We start from the raw sequence: 20705 nt of genomic DNA on the forward strand, positions 1-20705 counted from the left end.
TTGTTCTTTCTTTTCTTTATTAATTTTTCACAAATGTAATAACTGTAGGAAAATAAAATTCCCTTACATAAGATGTTTACTATCATGAAAATGGTACAAAAATATGTCCATAGCATTGTTTAGGGCAAATGCATCACCATTGATTTATATCTTGTAAACATACACTTGAATTTTCATTAGCCTATATGGAAAGTAGACTAGAGATTCAAGTCCTACATTAGTACATACAGTTCATATGACTGGCAATCAAAACTGATTTGGCCATACAGTAGTAAAATAAATCCTCATAATATCAGACTTATTTTGAAAAATATAGTTTGAAAACACTCCTTTCATCCCAAATACAACCAAGTATAGATTATTCTATAGATGAAAGACATATTTCCCACAGCAGTCAAATCCATCTGCAACACCTGTACACAATTATTTGTTCCCATTCACGCTGATTCCTAATAAATTAAGTCTAATAAATAGTCAAAAAGGTTATATTACACGTTTCAATTCAATGGAATGAAAATATAAAAATAAATGTCCATATTAATGGCAACTGAAAGATCCCCTTAAATACTTTGGCCATAATTATCTCTACTACCCATTTCTAAAAAGTGGTAAAGCGTGCATTGTCCAACAATGGTGCCATCTCAACTCTCCAAAAGATTCAATGTTTTTATAGAAATCATAATAGGACTCCTTCAATTGTGTTTCCTTTGGGAATCCCCTGAACCAGTCCTGGAGGAGATTTGCAAGTTCTTCCTTGGTCTCAAAAATGAGTCCATTTTCATTGTGCTTAACAAGCTCTGGAAGAGCTTGGAAATTTATAGCAGCTACAGGAAGGCCACAGCCAAACATATCCACTACTTTCATTGGCAAGTCCAAACCAGAAGATGAATAATGTAGAGAAACACCTAAATCTGCAGAAGCAAGAAGTCTTGGGTAGTCACTGGCATCAAGCCATGGAGTAACTACAGCAACATGCTGCCAGTTCTGTTCCTCAATCAGAGACAAATAGTATTCTTTCTGAGGGCCTTTCCCAGTGATGACAACTATCAATGGAGGATAATGAGATGGGAACTCTTTCCTTACAGCCTCATAATCTGAGAGTGCATGAAGTAATATGGAAAAGTCTTCATCTTCAGTCCAACTAGTCGATGATACAAGAATCGCAGGCCTATCTTCTTTGAAAACTACCCTCTCTGCATAACGCTCACTTAAAGCAGTATCATCTGGTGTGGAACTAGAAAAGCATGGGTACTTGTACTTCTCTGCTAACTTGATGTACATTTCATGTTTCTCATGATCAGATATTGGATGGAATCTTTCAGCTGGACGGTCATATAAGACAGAAATTCTCTTAATTCCCCAGTTATATTCAAGATCCATTTTCATGGCTTTAGTAACTGAAAGACCTGCATGAGCTAACTTGCCAAAAACTCTTTCTAAAAAGTATGAAAATCTGACTAGTAAATGATTGGGTTTCAAAGTCAAGGCAAGAATAGAGTACCCATAATTGTGCCAATCAATTATAAACTTAGTTCTTGTAAGAAAGCAATAAAACCAACATACAGGCATAGCTGGAATACAAGGTGGGTTTTGCATGATCAATACCCGACCTTTTGCAGTATTAAGGAATAATGTAACAGCTAGAATGACTGCCTGAAAGATAACCTTTCCAATATATCTTAGAATAGAAGGAAAGGAATTAAAGATTGTTGGCACTGGTTGCATATATGTGAGTGTAATGTGTTCATCTTCCAAGATCTCCTGTTGTGGTCTTGAACCCCTGTATCCCACCATGGTGACCTCAAAGCCCTCTTGTGACAGGGACAAGGCATGGTAACTCATCCGTGGTGAATGACCCAAATCTCCAAGGACAACAACAGTAACATTTTCCCTTGCTTTTGTTTCTTCAGTTTCTTCACCAACATCATCTTCATGTTCTTCTCCAGACATTTGGGTTCCTTGCTTTTCTACTTCTCAACCTGAAAGGTATACAAATATGAACAAATATCCATTATATGAATAATTAAATCAAAACATTAATCAACAACCAGCAAATAAATGCATTTAGGACCTATTCAGTTATAACCACATTAAAACCTATTGGGTCAGTCTGTCCTCTGCTCTAGTTCTCTTGCAGGAGACCCACAACTCCTACAGCCACTGGACAGGCTCATAAGTCACTCAGTGAAGAAATAGTGTTGCTATTTAGGGACTTTTAGTGTGAGGCATTGTAGAATGAGGTGGTCTGTGTTTTCTGTGTAGTGGTTGCACATTGAATAAGATGCAATCTAATGGTGAGCACACACCATTTCTTGTACAACTTGAGATGCCCTGAAAACCTTTGGTTACATATGCTGAAGATGCTCCTGGGAATGATGGAGTGACACTTCTGCATGTATGGGTAAAAAATGTGAGCACAAAGGGAAGCTGTGAAAACCATGAAAAATTCAAAATTAAATCCTCCCTCCAACCAAGAAGTAGTTGGTGTAACTCAGTAAAATACCATCACCAAAACAGCAGTTAATCAATCCAATGCCCCTGGTCTATCTTGCAGAAGACCTGTGGGTTTCAGGAAACTGGCTTTTAGGTGGGACTATTAGTCACTTAGGGAAGATGTATTGTTGTCTGGGGATTATTAATATGAGTCATTTTAGTAAGATGGAAGATTTAGTGGTTGCATCTGGGGCATTTTGAATCTGTGGCCTTGTCTACCCTGTGTTGGTACTATCTTAATGATGGATGTTGTCATGAGCGTAGGCATGCTAGTGTGGTTTTTGTTTGGTGAGTATGTGTGTGTGTGAGGGTTCTCTATGGGATTTATATTTGGGGATTATTGTTGGAGTATTGAGTTTGGTGATCTTTCTTGAAGGGCTTGTTCATTTATTTGGGTATGAATGTGTTTTTGTGAGGATCTTTTTATGTGGTTTGGGCGGAAGGTTGTGGTTGATGTTTGATTAGTTTGCTGCTGGTGTAGCTTTTTTGTTGTGAAGCTTGTGAAATGTAAGGTGCAGGGTATGTGGTGTTTAAGGTTCTGGCATAGAACTGTGTTCCTGTTATTTTCATGTGAAGTTCTATGGGGGAACTGCTTAGTGTAGGTCTTATGGTCTCTTGCAGTCTCCTTCATTCTTATGTTCTTAAGATTTTGGTTTCTGAATGCAGGTGATCAATAAAGATGGTTTTGGTGTATTGTTATTATTCTTAGTACTCCATTCTGAATGAAGTATTTGTAAATTGTTTCCCTCTTGGTCTCTTCCCTGACTTCAGATATTTCAGGTCCCTTCTCCAAACTGGATTTCAAGTGATGTAAATTTTAATTTAATTTAATTTATTTATTTATTATTTTTTTATTTTTTTATTATCATTGTTATTATTATTATTTTATTTTTGACATTCTGATTGCCCATACATTCCATGTATTGTTATGACAATATCTGAAAGTATGTTAAAAAAGGTTAAGTCTTGTATGGCAACCCCCCCCTCTCCATCTCCTCTTCCCCTTTTCTGTATGAGGGGATGGAGGGGGGGGGGTCGCTGATTTAATGAAGCGGCCTTGCTGTGGATGTGCTGTGTCTTGTGACACTGCTTCTGACCCAGGGCAATGGACAAGATGCTGGGATGATCCGTCATCCAGGAGGTGCCAAGATAAGAGGGAGGGTAGAGGGAATGGAGTATGTAGGAGATGGAATGGGTGGGAGTGGTTTCTATGCCTTTGTTTTTTGGCTACCTCCCTTGTAAAGGAGAAAAAGCCTTTGGTATATGTATGAAGGTACAAGTCAAGTTTGGTTGGGTTAGTTTAGTGTAATGGTTCTGAAATCATGAAAGATTTCTACTCTTGCAATGCCTCCAAAGGTTAACCATACTTGCCAATCTTTCCTATACAAGTGTGTCACACTGCTTATCACCACACTTTTGAGAGTAACTCTACAATTAACACCTGCTCTTGAATGAGCAGCACCACTGAATTAAAACAAACATTATCCTTCAATACATACAATTATAGGACTAAATGCAGAAAAGGTTAGACAATTGAGTGGAAAATGTGGTAGAGAAACGCAGGTTGGAGTAGGAACACTATATTACTGATGTTTTTGACTACTCTGAAGAAGACTTGCAGTCGAAACGTCAGTAATATAGTACAGGTAAACGTCGACTTACGAAGGACGCGACTTACGATTGTTCGACTTTACGATGACGACGACGACGACAACGACATGATAATTTAACCCCTTCCATACGGTGCCGCCTACGTAGGCGTCATGAGGAGCAAGTGGATTCGCGACGCTGCCATATCGGCGTCTTGATTTTATTAATTGTAGTCGCCCCTGTGTTTTACATTCTCTCAAATGTGCCCTGAATCCCATTCTCTGTGGTTTTCAAAATTCGCGGGTGAAAGAGAGAATGATCGATATAAGCGGTGACTATATTTTATGATGCGAGTATTATTACGTCACGTCATACGGCTGGCATTGGCTGCTGCCCGCGAGATTTAAGTTCCGTACTGAAAATACATATAGTGTTTGAATATGGTAAAAAGGATAAAAATAATTAAATAAACTACTGTACATGTTTAATAGGCTATATTCAGTATCTCTGGTGGTTAATATACAGGTAAGCTAGGTACAGTGACCACGGAACAGAGTGATACACAAATTGGGGATCGACTTACGATGAAATCGTCTTACGATGGCTCTATCGAAACCTAATGCCATCGTAAGTCGACGTTTACCTGTATTCCTACTCCAACCTACGTTTCTCTACCACCTTTTCCACTCACAGGACTAGACTTTACCTAATTTGTCATTTTTTCCTAAATAAAGAAGACCACATACGACTTTTGCTATCACCCAATTAGTGTGAGCCAATTATGCCTGTAACCATCCCCTCCATTGTAGTGTTCTTCAATTCCATTGCCAAATATCACCTCCACCCCAATGGAAATAAATTTCAAATGCTTTCTGTGTCATCCTCACAATTTTATACATTGTATTTCTACATCTGTGTATCCTATTGCAAAATAAAAACTAAACTAAACACACATGATTATATGACAACAATATCTTAGGTCCCTGTGAGAAGGGTGGAGCTCTACAATTAGCCAAGTCATATTCAAGCAAAGGAAGAATAGGATTAAAAGAATCATCATCACCCCAGACTTCAACAGGGTGACAATTCTTCATGTGGGGTATCCTAGGGTGACATTTCTTCATGTGGGCCATCCTGGGTTTATGATTCTTCGGTTGTACAAGTTGATGACAATAAGCATAATCCTCATTCAACCTAACCTAACCTAATCTTTATTCCACTGCTGATATTCAATGTACTGGGGTGACATATCTTTAAGTGGGATCTCATGGGGTGATGATTCTTCATGTGGGCATTCTGGGGTGACAATTCTTCAAGTGACCCAAAGAATATTAGCCATGCTCCCTTGACCTCCAAGAATGAAGGTAAATGGCTACAATGAAGAGCTTTGGAGTGAGAAACCTATGCCCTATTTGCTTGGATAGCCAGTGCAAGTGGCAGTCACCAATTGATGCTGCCATTGTGGCACAGAAAATGAGTAATACATACTTTTTGAGTTTGTTTTGAAGCAATGTTGCCATTTCTTATGAGATATTTATCTTCCCCATTCCCCCTCACTCCCTCTCTCTCTTTCACTTCCCCCTTGCTCCCTCCCTCCCTCTCTTTCACTTACCCTTGCCTTCCTCCCTTCTCTCTTTTCCTTTCTCCTTCACCAACTCCATCCATCCCTCTCCTTTTCCCACTCAATTCCCTCTCTCTACCCTCTTTTCCTCTCCCTCCATCACCCCATCCCTCCCTAACTCCTCTCCCTCCCTCCCACCTTCTCCCTAGCTCTCCCTGTGCTCTTCCCCCCTCCCCCTCCCTCTCTGGCAAAAACTTCTGATCTAAGAATCTATCTGTGTAACTCCTTATGCACAGCGGCCAGTCGTCAAGGCAGGAAAAAATGCAGACAAAATACTATTTTCAAATACAGGACCAGAAGTCTGACTTTACCTTGTCATGAATTTGAACAAATTAAGAAAATTTAAAGAGTAAAAATTATAATAGAATATACATACACTACATATACCCAGGGCAGTGGACAGGGTGCAGGGATGACCCGTCATCTAGGAGGTGCTAAGATGGGAGGGAGGGTGGAGGGGTGTGGAGTGTTTTCGGGGATGGAATGGGTGGGAATGATTTTATGCCTTGTCCTTTTTGGCTACCTCCCTGGTAAGGGGGAAAAAGCCTTGGTATATGTATGTATGTACATATACCAAAGGCTTTCTCCCCCTTACATGGAGGTAGCCAAAAACAAAGGCATAGAAACCACTCCCACTCATCCCATCCCTTACATACTCCACTCCCTTTACCCTCTTATCTTGGCACCTCCTGGATGATGGGTCATCCAAGCATCTTGTCCACTGCCCTGGGTCAGAGGTAGTGTTGCAAGACACAGCACACCCACAGCAAGACTGCTTCACTAAATCAGTGTCCCCCCCTATCTGTCCCCTCATGCAGAAAAGGAGAAGACAGGGAGAAATCCCTTTGTGCTGTGTCAAATTATTTTTCATACATACTCCCTCACCCCCAATCCCCCACCCACTCCACCTCATGCATCACAACATCATCCATTCTCAATTCACCCCTGTCTTCTGTCCTCTCCCATCCTTCAACAGACATTCCTTTCATTCCCAATGCCCCTCTTACCCCATCCATCCATTTCATCCTAGGTTGCCCCCTCATGTTTAATCCTTCCACCTCTGCCTTCCACACCTCTTTTACTAGTCTTTCTTCACTCATTCTTTCCATGTGTTCAAATCATCCCAATGATCTTTCATCAACCCTATCTCCCATTCTACCCCCGTTCTCCTCCTCACCTCCTCATTTCTCACTCTATCTAGCCTCTTAGCATCCATTCCCAAATGTCTATTTCTCATTACTTTTTAATCCCCCAAGGCATTTATGCACTTCTCTCAATCTACATTCTACCTCCACCTCCACTCCTCCCTTTCCTGCCACATTCGCACCCAAGTACCTAAAACTATCCACTTCCTAGAATCTCTCTCCCTTAATACTCACTTCCAGTCTGCTGCCACTTTCACCCCTTGTACATCTCATCACCTTACTTTTGCCCACATTCATCTTCAATTTCCTTCTTTCACACACAGAGCTGTCCGCAAACAACAGCTGGCTTATCTCCCACTTTTCTCCATTTTCTTTAACCATCTCCAATCACTGAGCCACTACTCTTGCATTCACCTCTCGCACTACCCCATCCATGTATAAACTGAACAGCCAGGGTGACATAACACATCCCTGACAAAGTCCCACCTTTACCTCAAACCACTTACTCTCTCCATTTCTAATCCTGACACATGCTCTTCTACTCTCAAAAAAACTCTTGAATGCTCTTAACAGCTTTCCTTCTATCTCATATATCTACAAAATCTCCCACAGTACCTTCCTGTCTACCCTGCCATAAGCCTTTTCCAGATCCATAAAAGAAAAAAAAACAAAAAACAAAAATCCTTACCTTTTCCTATAGCTTTCTCATATATCTATCTTACCATAAAAACCTGATCTACATAACCCCTACCTGTCCTAAACCCACACTGTTCCTCACCAATTACTCCTTATCTTCCTCTCCTAATCCTCTCAATCAAGACCCTCCCATAAGCCTTCCCAACTAAACTTAACAAGCTGATCCCTCTGAAACTACTACACTTGTCCCCTTTTTCCTTGTAAAGTGGGACTATATAGGCACCTCTCCAGTCCTCCGGCCCTCTACCCTCTCTTAACCCATTCAACTCCGATGACAAGATGTCTTGTCATTTGGTCAAATAAAACAAAAAATCATAAAACACCAAAATGTTTGATCAAACACCAGAAAAATATGACGTCAGTCCTCGCTTCGCTCGCGAGCGAAGCGAGGACTGACGTCATATTTTTCTGGTGTTTGATCAAACATTTTGGTGTTTTATGATTTTTTGTTTTATTTGACCAAATGACAAGACATCTTGTCATCGGAGTTGAATGGGTTAAACAAACATTGGTATTTGTTCAGTTGTGTACATAGATGCGATATAGCGTTAGAAAATTAAATATAAATTTTGTAAATTATAATACATGACCATAATATGCGATTTTCTTGGCGGAAATAAAAATAAAAAATACCTTGCTATAAGCAAATATAATAACGGATGAAATCGCTAGCATAGGATAGGGATGCCATCTTGTCATTTGTCAAGTGTTGTCTGCCTGGTCCATTTGAGGCCTAGTGTACACCCTCGGTACTTACGCCAGTACCTCGTGAGGTATATATTCTTGAGGTAATGCTATGGAGCCGAAATCCATGCATTCCTTTAAGCTATGATAAACCTATATACCCCGCAATCAGAAAGAGTGATTGAATGATAATCCGGATGACCTTAAATTATAGGTACCGATTTACTAAATACATGTTAGGTTAGGTTAGGTTAAATGAATTTATCATCCTTTTATTTCTTCGATGTCGGCATCTATCAGAACAAACATGGTATACCATTCGTCCGGCGTGACTTTGTTACTTATGAAATCTGTTTTAGCAACTTTTTTGTTTTTTATTTCTGCCAAAAAAATTGCATATTATGTTGATACATTATAATTTACAAAATTAACAATTAATTTTCTAATGCTATATCGTGTCCATGTACACAACTGAACATTTACCCAAACAGTAAATAACCTACCAGCTAATCCACCATCACTGTACCTCCTTTTTTCAGACATTCTACATGACATCCATCCAACCCAGGTCCCTTACCTGCTCTCATCATCTTAACATCTGCATTCACTTCATCTTTCCTTATTTCTCCTCCATTTTCTTCACTCACCACGGTCATTTTCTTAGCGCTTCCCACTACAACTACCTTTCCCTATCATAATCCTCCTTCACATTTACCAACTCTCTAAAATACTCTGCCCACCTTCCTCTCACTGAATATACCTAACACTAAATGGAAATAATTAAATTGGAAACCAGCAAAAGAGGCAGTAGGTACATATTTAATCTTGCTTAATGTATTGATGAGTTGTACATGGGATAACTCTACACCATCCCTTTAGACCTAGCAGCAGTGGTTAAGAACTTACCATTTGAGTTGAATTGCAGAATAATACTATCTAATCTATGAAGGCATGAAAATAGCAGACCAGTCTAAAATCACCATCTGGTGAAAATGGCACTATCTACTATACCTTAATCAGTTAAAACTGCATCACCTTGTCCTACACCGGCCTGTATAATCCTGCAGAGAAAGCTAAAATCTGGTAGATTCTGATTAAGGCCTATGCATTTATATAACTTACTCAATCCTTGACTTTGAACTGTAACTTTACTATCAATCCTTTATCTAATCATTAACTTCCTTGATAAACAAAGTTGACCACCATATTCCACGAGCGACACAATTTCTGACGTGTAGTAACTACCGAAATATTACTAAGTCTTCGCTGCACGGTGTGAGCTGTTTTCATGAACCACGTCCTTTATTGTTATTGCTACCGAGTCGAGCAATAATCTTCAAATGAAATACACATGACCTTGAACCTACATAAATAATTCAGTTATCTGATTCATAAGTGCATTTTCCCTACCCAGTAGTCGAAGTTTCAGTCTATTTCAGTAAAGTTAAGATTTCTCACTAAATAACTACTTGTCAGTCGTATTGTTTATATTTTGACTTGTGTCAAATTAACACATACGGCAAGGTATATCACCTTTAAATTGTTCATAGTCAACTTTACTAAAAATGTACCAGTTGACTTCAGTACATCAAAATACAACTAGTTAAATAGAATGTATATATATGAATCAATGAGAATTGCCACAGCTCCTTTACAACATTATATTTTTATGGTAGAATTTGCATTGATTTTGATGATGCAAGGAGACTGTTCCCTGAATTTACACTCCCCAGATTCATTCGTATACTAATTCAGGAAAACATTGCCGGGATCAAAATTACTTGTTTTCTTCCATTAATTATAAATTCATTATTATTACTTAACGTGGATAAAAGTATTCCGTAACTTGCACAGACTTGTTTCTATGGGCTAAGTAATCTGAATAGCTTTCAAGGACACGATTGATTTTCTTAATAAATAATAAGTTATTTATTGATAGTGCAAAATCGTAGGGGTATTTAATATCAGCATCCTAAAAAAGGAATTGCTTCCGGCGTCTTGTTTTGGTCCTGGCTCAACTCGCTGAAGAAGGCAGTTTATTACTCATCGCGTTCAAGGCTAAGCACCTTGCGAGAAATGTATATAAATTAAGCTTTGAAAACGGTTCAAGTTCATACTTCCAAGAATAGCCATCATGGAGGAACCAATGGTGGTAGACGGAGGAGTTCCGCATCCTCCTCATGCAGGTGTAATGAATGCTAAGACAACTCCCTTACTAGATGACTATATTATCTCGAACACTGTACTTGGATTAGGCATCAACGGCAAGGTGGTTGAATGCTTCTGCAAGCGCGATGGACACAAATACGCCCTCAAGGTAGGCACATAGTACCTTCGTCATGATACGCGAGAGTGGCACTATAGTGATGACCTTAAGACAATTGGAGCAGGTGTCCTAGCTCTGCAAACCTTAGGGTTTGTCTAAAAATATAATTATTATAAAATCGGATATCCTGTTAACGTTGTATTGTTAAATAAATGGTCATCAATGAGAGGGGACCAGGTGACATTGAAAGAGCTTTTTGGCCATTTAAACTGTTGTAATCAATAAATAAGATACATTGAAATGTGTCAGATATTGGATGCTCCCAGAATTGTTGCTTTGCAAATTCTATTGAATTGGTAACAATAATATGTAATGAAATGGTTTATTTCTTTTATACCTCCTGTAATTGTACTTGAAAAAATATTTCTTATCGCATTTCAGACTTCAGTCCTGTTTATTTTCTGCCCTCCTTTAAGGATCTAGGTCAATTAATCAGTTGCCCCAGGTCTATTGTGTAGGGGACTCATGGCTTTCAGGTAACTAATAGTAATTATTAGATTGGCCCACAAGTTGCTCAAAGGAAAAATAGTTTTGTGGGTAAGGTCAGGGTTAGAAGGGCAGTTTAGAATGAGTGTTCAATGTCTTCTGTGTTCTGATTGTGTCCAGTACATTTTGTGTTGGCTTGATGGAAAGCTAAATGGTGGTCTGAATGCAGTTATACTAGTGTGGTTCTTGCTTATTATGGGAAAGATTTCTTTGTAGGGCTGGTGTGTGGGTGTAGGGTCAATTCGGCCCATTGACAGCTTGGCCTAACTACTGAACAAAGTTGGCCTACCACCTCGGCCAGCCATGACTAACTCCACATGTTTGTTTTCCTTTATTATTATTATTATTATTATTATTATTATTATTTTTTTTTTACTTATCTATTTATTCATTATTTTTTTAGGCATGCATGGTTAGTTTAAGGAGGTTAGGTTAGAGTAGACAAATTTATCATACGTTAATTTCTTTCCATGTCTATCAAAACAAAGATGGCACCTCAAGCAGCCAATGAGCCAAGTTGGTGATAGGCTGAACTAGTCAGCAAGCATTGTGTGGGGGAGTATGGAGTTTGATAGTTGATCTTTGGATGATTGTTTTGTGATCTGTGTATATATCTTTGTTTGAATGTGTTGTAGATGTTAAAGTAGTGTGCCTGTGCCTATATAAGACTAGGCAAGGAAGGGATAGGCCCAAAGTTTATATACTCTAGTTGTTCAAGGGTACTGACACAGTACAAATACAAGTTATGGGTAGTGACTGGATAAGTGTATCTTTTAGTAAGGAAATTTACCATATCAATCAATATGTTGTCCCTGGTCTTTCTTGCAGAATACCTGTGGCCCTTAGGTAACCAGTAACAGTATTAGGGTGGGACTGTAAGTCACTGAGGGAAGATATATAGTGTTGTTGTCTAGGAACTGTTAGTGTGGGGGATTGTAGTAAGAGGTGTTCATTGTCCATTGTATTGTGGTTACATTTGGGACACTTTAAATCTGTGCCCAGACCTATTCTTTGTTGGCAGTTTCAATGCTGGATGGTGCCTTAAGTGCAGGTGTGCCAGTATTGTTATTGTTATCAGGTGTGGGAGGGTTTTTCTTGGTGGCTTTTGTTTAGGAGTTGTTGTTGGAATATTGAATTTTGTGGTCTCTGTTGATGGGGTTGTTTAGTGATCTGAGTATTTACCTAATTATAGTACCCATACAGGAAAGGAGCAACATTCGTTGGGTCCTTTCTCCTACTCTAATTTACTGTACCTAGCCTCAAGATCATGTACAGTTCCAGTTTGGTTTATATTCTTAATTTCCAATTATCATATTTAGATTTGAATCCATGTATTTTTCCAATTTGGGCTGTATCCCCCACTAGGCTATTCCAAGTATTTATGCATCTATCTGGAAGATTCATTTTTTGTTGTTGTATTCTGTTGGTGATGCTTCTGAAATGTAGTTTGAATGGTGTGTGGTGGTTAGTGTTCTGGCATACAATTGTGTTCCTGTAATTTTCATGTCTATGGGGAGGATTTTTGTTTCTGTATGAAGGTAATTGGGGTGGTTTAGGTACATTAAATTGTTACTGGTGGTGCTGTATTTTGTCAATTGTATGTGTTTGATTTCCTAATTGTCAGGAAGAACCATATTCTGGAGTGTTGTTCAGGGTGGTTCATATAAATTGCTTATAGATGGTTATCAGAGTTTCTTCCTGTTGTCCAAGATTAGTGCTTGCCATAGATTTAAGTAGGTTTGTTTTCTTGTTGATATTTGCTATCAGGTCTTTGATATGTGGATTGAAATTCGTATGAGTATCAGATGTGAGCCTTAGAATTTTAAGGTTCTTTTCCGATGCAAGGATTTGGCCATTTGATAGGACTATAGGGTGTTTTTTATTCATGATACTCTGGTGTGAGTATTGTCACTCGATTTCTGGAGTGAAACTTCGATTCTGTTATTATTCATTGTTTCAGTTTGTTCAAGTAGGTTTGGGTGTTTTTTACTACTATTTTGTATTTACTGTTTGTTATTACAGTGAAGTCATCTGCTTATGAGAGAACATCATGGTGTTTAGTTCTGACTCTGGAGTTGGTAGATCATTGAAGAGATGGAACAGTAGAGGTGAAAATGTGTGTATTTACCTAGTTGCATTTTACGTCAAGGGGAAGAGGAGCTATGCTCGTAGTGACCCGTTTTAGTATCTCTCCGCATCCAGTTTATTCTTAAAATCGTGTATAGTTTTGGCACTCACTGTTTCTCCATTTAGTTTGTTCCAGACATCGATCATTCTATGTGGGAAGCTATTCTTTTTCAGGTCTCTTCTGTAACTGTCCTTCTTTGGCTTCTTTTCGTGTCCTCTTGTTTCTCTTCTGTCCCATTTTAATAAGTCGTCTCTGTTGAGACCTGTAAATGGTCAACAAATTGCCTCTTTCTCTTCTCTGTTCCAGTGCTGATAGATGTAATTTCTCCAATCTTTGTTCGTATGTAAAATTTGATAGTACAGTAAGTCCTCGTTGTACGGTACATATGCGTTCCTGAAAACCTTACCGCAAATTGAAATTACTGTATACTGAACACCCATTATAACATGTAATAATAGGATATGGCAGACATACCTTCTCCCTGCTCTTTCCTCTTCCAAAATATCTAGCGGATACCGTATCTGTGAATTTTTCTTACCGTAAATATAATCGAGGGTAGTAATTACCAAATACCTTATCTGTGAATTTACTGGATAAAGAATTACCGTATAAGGAGGACTCGCTGTATTTACCTAGTTGTATTACACGGGAAGGGAGCTATGCTCGTGGTGACCCATCTTTGTATCTTTCAGCATCAAGTTTTTAAAATTTTGAATGGTATTTGCACACAATGTATCTTTATCTAAGTTATTCCAGATATCCAGCACTCTGTGTGGGAAGCTATTCTTTTTTCTGATCTCTTCTATAGTCATCCAGGAGGTGCTAAAATAAGAGGGAGGGTGGAGGGGTGTGGAGTGTATTCAGGGATGGAATGGGTGGGAATGATTTTATGCCTTTTCCTTTTTGGCTACCTCCTTTGTAAGGGGGAAAAAGCCTTGGTATAGGTATGTATGTATGTTCTATAGTTATCCTTTTTGAATTTCTTTTCATGACCTCTTGTTTTTCCATTGTCATTTTTTAGTAAATCATTCCTATCAAGGATTTACATTCCATTCACGAATCTAAATATAGTCAGTAGATCACCTCTTTCTCTTCTCATTTTAACCACCCAGTTGACTGCGATAATGCTAAAGTCATCACATACAATAACATCATAGAAAGAAATTTAATTAAATGCAGTTTGATCAAATCTAGTAAGGGAATAAATGTTAATCTCCATCAAGGCTTATAATTATTAGATAGTTATATTTGTCATGAAATTTCAAAATTATTTAAATTGTGATATACCAGTTATGAGCAATTGTCCCATACTTGTTAGTTACCAAAACGGTATCAAATGTCATGTGTAATTCCACTACCTCTCCGAATTCCCTCTTCACCATGTCTCACCCAGTCATATATTCTGTACCCTGTTTCTTCATTTTATAATTCCTTCTTTGTATCAGCACTGAAGATGTAATTATATAAAGGCGCTCTGCTTTGTTAATTTACTTTTCCTAGTGGTTACTTATGCATTTGTGAACACACGTTCCTAGTGTTTTTATTGCATATATATATATATATATATATATATATATATATATATATATATATATATATATAGCTTGTGTATCCAATATGTTTTATGTGCATTTGGACATTGGAAGATATTTTGGGATGAATATGTCAGCAGTTTTGTTCATGTTGAAAAGGGTACTGTAGGCAAGAGACTACTAAATAAAATCAAGGTTCATGGGATAAAAGAAAAAATGTTTGAATGGATTAGAGCATGAATTAGTGACAGAAAACAGCAAGTCAACATTAGCAGTTTAAAATCCAAATGGTGTAGTGTTACTAGTGGAATTCCCCACGGCTCAAGTTTTGGGGTCCCTTATAGTTCATTATGTGTATAAATGAATCGGAAAATGGGATTATTAGTAAAGTTAGTAAGTTTGCAGATGACACTAAAATAGGATGCCATATTAGGTTGTGTAAGATGCTGGGATACTGCAGGAGGATCTTAGTAAATTGTTTTTGTGGTTGGAGTAATGGCAAATAGACTTCAATATCTCAAAAGTGCAGTTTGTTAAATGAAGAATTACACAATCCAGCTGATAGATATAGATTAGATAATGCCATATTAGAGAAAACAGAATGTGAAAATAACTTAGGAGTGTTAGTGAGTCCTGACATTAAATCCGGGAAACAGTACATTAGTTTCAGGAATAGGACTGACAGAGCATTAGGATTTATTGCAAGGATGGTTACAAACAAAAATGTAGAGGTAAACATTAAACTCTATCTGTTGATAAACCTATCTCTGACTATGCAGTACAGTTTTGGTCTCTGTCCTATAGAATGGATATTAATTGGCAAGAATCTGTACAGAGGAGAATAACCAAAGTGATAAAAGAGCTTAGAAAGTTACCATACAAAGACAGGCTTAGGGACCTTAACCTACACTCTGGAAAGATGTAGAATGTGGGGTGATCTAATATAGGTACAGTATTCATATTTACCTAGTTGTATAACATGAGAAGGGAGCTATGCTTGTAGTGACCCGTCTTTGTATCTTTCAGTATCAAGTTTTTTCTTAAAATCTTAAATAGTATTTGCACACACTGTTTCTTTATCTAAGTTATTCCATATATCCAGCACTCTGTGTGGGAAGCTATTCTTTTTCTGATCTCTTGTATAGTTATCTTTTTTGAGTTTCTTTTGATGACCTCTTGGGTCAGGTTTAGAACAAGGGTGATACAGGGAAGGTCATCATATTAAAACAGTGGGGCAAGGCTTGTAGTAATGGATATAGATTGGACAAATTTAGGTTTAAGAAGGAAATAGGCAAGAACTAATTTGCTAACAGAGTGGTTAACAAATGGGAAAGACTTAGTGTCCATGTAGTGATGAAACAAGTTGTTGTCTTAACCTCTTCAGTACGAGTCAAATTCTCGTGCACAGCATCAGATGCGTAATGTGCAGCGATTTGATGATGCATCATACTAATTGTGTTATAGAATATAGTCACTGCTGTATTACTCATTCTCTATCTCTCTGAGTAATGATAAACATAGAAAATGTGATCAAGCCAGTTCACAAAAATTGGGAGTCACTTAGCAATAACTACAAAATAAAGATAATCAAGACTCTGATGCCAGCACCCTCGTTTATCCATTCGCGCCTCATGATGTCCACATAGGCGTCATCATATGGAAGAGGTTAAGGGAAGATTAGATAAAATTATGGATCGAGATGATAGGTGGTAATGGACTTGGAACTGCCAATTATGGTCTCTGACATTCTCCCCCATTCTGATGTTCTTAAGAAGTTTTTTACTCTCATCTGTACCACATCCACGCACATTAAAAGACCCAAACCTTAGGGTACTGGTTGGAAAGCTCCCAGACCCTCTTATGCTTTTACTTTCTTTTTTAGGAATGTCCCCTTTTGGGGCTATAGGTAGCAGGACTCCTAATCCCATCCCCCGTCCCTTTTTTGTCACCTTTTACGACTCAAGTGGAAATACTTGGTGGCAGTATTCTTTTGCCCCCACCACAGGGTAGTAGGTTGGCGAAAAAAGGAAATGGATATTCGGAGAAATGGTACAGGACAGTGACAAGGGGTTGGGGAAAGCATAACGTAGGGACAGTCGTAGTATAAAAGTGTCATCATTTCTCTATGTACAGAGTTTTCCTCTATCACAGACAAAATGATGTGTGGCTGTGGTCCATAGGGGCACCCCATATAGACCCTAAAGTATCAACTGCATGCTACTTTGCCACAATAACATGCAGCTAATACCCCAGAAGTACTGAGGTGATTTACAAGTAAGGTACCTGGTATTTACTTAAACTCTTTGATACAATGACACCTACACAGGTGTCATGAGGTGCGAGTGGGTATACGAGGATGCCGGCATTGGCGTCTTGATTGTATTTGTTTTGTAGTTGTATACGAGTGACCCCCAAATTCTGTGAACTGGTTTGATCACTTTTTTTGTGTTTATTATTACTCAGAGTGAAAGATTATTAGTAATACAAAGGTGATTTTATATTTTATAACATGATTAGTGTGATGCATCGTACATTAGGTATCTGATGCTGCGCACAAGAATTTGATTTGTATTGAAGAGGTTAATATTTTCTTCAAAGTTCATTGCAATGGCTTCAATTCTTGTGGGTATGCAATTTTTTTTAGTTATGCTGAAGAATTTTATTTATTTGATTAATTTAGTTATTTATTTATTTATTTTTATTTGTGTCTTTATTTTTTGTTTCTTCTTTCCTTGCAGAGAACTGTAACTTTTAGTTTTTATGTCCCTTTCTTTTGTTGAAGGTGCTATTGGACAATCCCAAGGCCAGGAGGGAAGTGGAACTCCATTGCAGAGCATCCAATTGTCCAAATGTTGTTCGAATTATAGATGTTTATGAAAATATCTACAATGGACAGAAATGCCTTCTAGTTGTTATGGAATGGTAAGTGGTAGCACCTGTTTTAGTAATGAATTGCTCATGGTGACATAAGTTGCCTGGGTGTCTTGGTTTAGGTAGGATTGCCTTGTTCTTTAGTACTGTCTCTATCCTGTATCATCTTAGGGAGGATATTAATTTCTCCTTTTTAGAGGCCATGGGAAATGAATTGTACAGCTGCAGTGTGCACACATGAAATTAGTTCATTTTTAATTTGCATATTTTTGTTATGCATTTACCTACATATACCATACATATTCCAAGGCTTTTTCCCCCTTACAAGGGAGGTAGCCCAAAAGAAAAAGGCATAAAATCATTCCCACCCATTCTATCCCTAAATACACTCCACTCCCCTCCACCCTCCTTCCCATCTTAGCACCTCCTGGATGACGGGTCATCCCTGCACCTTGTCCACTGCCCTGGGTCAGAGGCAGTGTCGTAAGTCACAGCAAGGCCGCTTCATTAAATTGGCGACCCCCCCCCCCTCTCCGTCCTCCCATGCATAAAAGGAGAAGATGGGGAGAAATCCCTTCGGGCTATGTCAAATTTTGATCACACATACTACCTCACCCCCCATCTCCCACCCATTCCACCTCATGCATCGCAACATCATCCATATACAACCATTCTCCATTCACCCCTCTCTTCTGTCCTCTCCCGTCCGTCCTCAACAGACTTTCCCCTCTTCCCCAAAGCCCCCTTCACCCCATCCATCCACCTCATCCTAGGACGTCCCTTCATGTTCACTCCCTCCTCTTTTACTAGTCTTTCTTCACTCATTCTTTCCATGTGTCCAAACCATCCTAATACTCTTTCATCAACCCTATCTCCCAGCTCCCTTTCCACCCCTGTTCTCCTCCTCACCTCCTCATTTCTCACTCTATCTAGCCTAGAAACCCCCATCATACTTCTCAGACACGTCATCTCATTTACCTAATTGTAGTATACATGAAAGGAGCAATGCTCATTAGGTCCCATCTCCTATTCTCTAATATTTTATCATACCTAGCCTCAAATTCATGTATTGTTCCAGGTTGGGCTATATTACATTCTATGATATTCCAAGTATTTATGCATGTATGTGGAAACCTGTATTCCTTCACATCCAATGGACATGTGGTCTTTCTTGTAATAAAGTGAAAATACATATTCATTTTATATGCTTTCACATGAGTAATAGAATTTATGTTAATGTTAGAAATGAGATGCGTGCTATTATCTTAGAAATACATGTGCATTTTGGTGATTAAAGGGATAAAATTTATAAAATGACAAAAAAAATGCTTGTGTCTAACATTGTGTAATTGATTATAACAAATCGTCTGATTAAGTTGAGTAAAGAAATTTTGAGATTGTGTGAGTGAAGACATTTTCTGGAACTGTCTGGAGTGAGTGGAAGACAATTTTGAATACTGGTAGTAGTGTACTATGTCTTCTCTGTGGTGGTTGCATCTGCTACATTTAGAACAAAGGTTTTCTTCATGGTATCTGGTCTTCCTCTTATAGTTTGTATTTGAATTCTATTTTGATATTCTCATTGTTATATTTGGTGTCTTCTTTTTGCTTAAATCAGAAATCATAACATTGTAGTGGCTGCATTATATTATTTCTCGTCTTGACAGCATGGAAGGAGGAGAGCTTTTTCAGCGTATTCAGGATCGTGCGGATGGGGCATTTACAGAGCGCGAAGCAGCAGAAATCATGAGAGAAATCTGCAGTGCTGTCCAGCATCTTCACCTTCTTAATGTGGCTCACCGAGACTTGAAGCCAGAAAATCTTCTATACACAGTTCCAGGTAGGAATAGGAATTGAAACCAAATGCAACCTAACCTTCATGAGTTTCCTCTTACCATTTGCATATCATGTCCTCAAATTAGGCATATCTAATATACAAGCACTGGGGTACTGAATGTATGATGGCATGCAGTTAGTACCATATTTTAAAGACTGTAGGGCACCCCTATGGATAAGAGTAATTTTTTTTTTTTAAGTGTAAATTTTCTACTTATAAATCAGTGTCAAGATGCTTTTGTACAACTGCTTTACCCTTAAACTTATTTTTTACCACTTCTGTGACTACCTCATCCATTTCCAGTGGCGGATCCAGGATAAAAATTTGGGGGGGGTGGGCTAACCTGAATTCTTTCCTCTGAGTTGTCTGATGTATCAGAAGTCTGAGGTATACTTAAGTTAATAATGTTTTTCAGATTTTTCTGTATTTTAGACATATATAATAGAATGTATATTCGTTTTATATTGTTACACGCTTGTGCTAGTCAGTGATAAGGCATTGGCACGCGTATACTCTCGCATAGAGAGAAATTATTGCAGGATCCGTGTGTAGTGTTAGTGCACATGGACTCATGGAAATAATAAAAAATAAAAGTAGCTTTAAAAAACAGAAATACAAATAAAAGCATGTATGAACTTCTGAACCTGTTAATAAAAGTATCTAAATTACATTAATAACACACAGCATTGTTCGTGGGATCTCACACGAACACCAACCTCCTGTTTTTTTGGGCAAATACATTGATTACACTGTCTATTTCAATATTGATTTCATTGTGAACGCCGAGTAGCGCCAGGCCGTTGAGGCGATCTTGACCCATAGTATTCCTTAGGTAGGTCTTCAGTCGCTTCAGGGTTGAAAATGAACGCTCAGCCTCTGCGTTCGAGACTGAGAGCGTGATCAAAATTAACGACTAAAATAACATCAAGAAGAAAGATACCAATCAAACCTTGGATAACAAATAACTTATTGAAATACATCAATTTAGAAAATAAACTTTATAAAAAATACATTAAGTGCAACTCTGAACTTGATAAACACAATTTTATCAGATATCGTAATGTTCTCAACTCATCAATTAAATCGGCTCGCAAGCAATACTATCTCAAAAAACTTGAAGAAAATTCATTGGTTCCGAAGAAACTCTGGTCAATACTTCTTGAAGTAATTAATAAAAAGAGAAGTAATAATACTCCCAATTTGTTTATTCACAATAACAGGCAGGTAACTGACAACCATGAGATTGCTGACATGTTTAATAACTTTTTCTGTTCAATTGGTAGTTTATTGGCTGAT

The 20705-nt window shown here is 38.2% G+C and overlaps 2 protein-coding genes across 7 annotated transcripts in view; one reads left to right on the forward strand and one right to left on the reverse strand.

Annotated features, from left to right (window-relative positions):
• Positions 1-9782, reverse strand: Alg1 (ALG1, chitobiosyldiphosphodolichol beta-mannosyltransferase). Of its 6 annotated transcripts, none has more exons than XM_076209477.1 (2): positions 9640-9782; positions 1-1979 (listed from the first exon to the last, which is right to left on the reverse strand). In XM_076209477.1, the coding sequence occupies exon 2, from the start codon at positions 1948-1950 to the stop codon at positions 589-591; it is 1362 nt and encodes a 453-aa protein (XP_076065592.1). In that variant the 5' UTR covers positions 1951-1979; positions 9640-9782; the 3' UTR covers positions 1-588. The 6 variants fall into 6 exon arrangements, with proteins under 6 accessions (XP_076065592.1, XP_076065594.1, XP_076065591.1 ...); XM_076209479.1 differs by lacking the exon at positions 9640-9782 and adding an exon at positions 9475-9585; XM_076209476.1 differs by lacking the exon at positions 9640-9782 and adding an exon at positions 9241-9535.
• A 427-nt stretch (positions 9783-10209) lies between these two features.
• MAPk-Ak2 (MAP kinase-activated protein kinase 2) overlaps positions 10210-20705 on the forward strand; it is a 29877-nt gene continuing 19381 nt past the window's right edge. Inside the window, exons 1-3 of the mRNA XM_076209483.1 lie at positions 10210-10546; positions 17484-17623; positions 19240-19412. Of these exons, the coding sequence (XP_076065598.1) occupies positions 10364-10546; positions 17484-17623; positions 19240-19412 (496 nt within the window). The 5' untranslated portion in view covers positions 10210-10363. The remainder of the gene's footprint in view (positions 10547-17483; positions 17624-19239; positions 19413-20705) is intronic.

This window comes from Oratosquilla oratoria, chromosome 26, assembly GCF_046742065.1.
Source record: "Oratosquilla oratoria isolate Oo_2021 chromosome 26, ASM4674206v1, whole genome shotgun sequence".
Lineage (NCBI taxonomy): Eukaryota > Metazoa > Arthropoda > Malacostraca > Stomatopoda > Squillidae > Oratosquilla > Oratosquilla oratoria.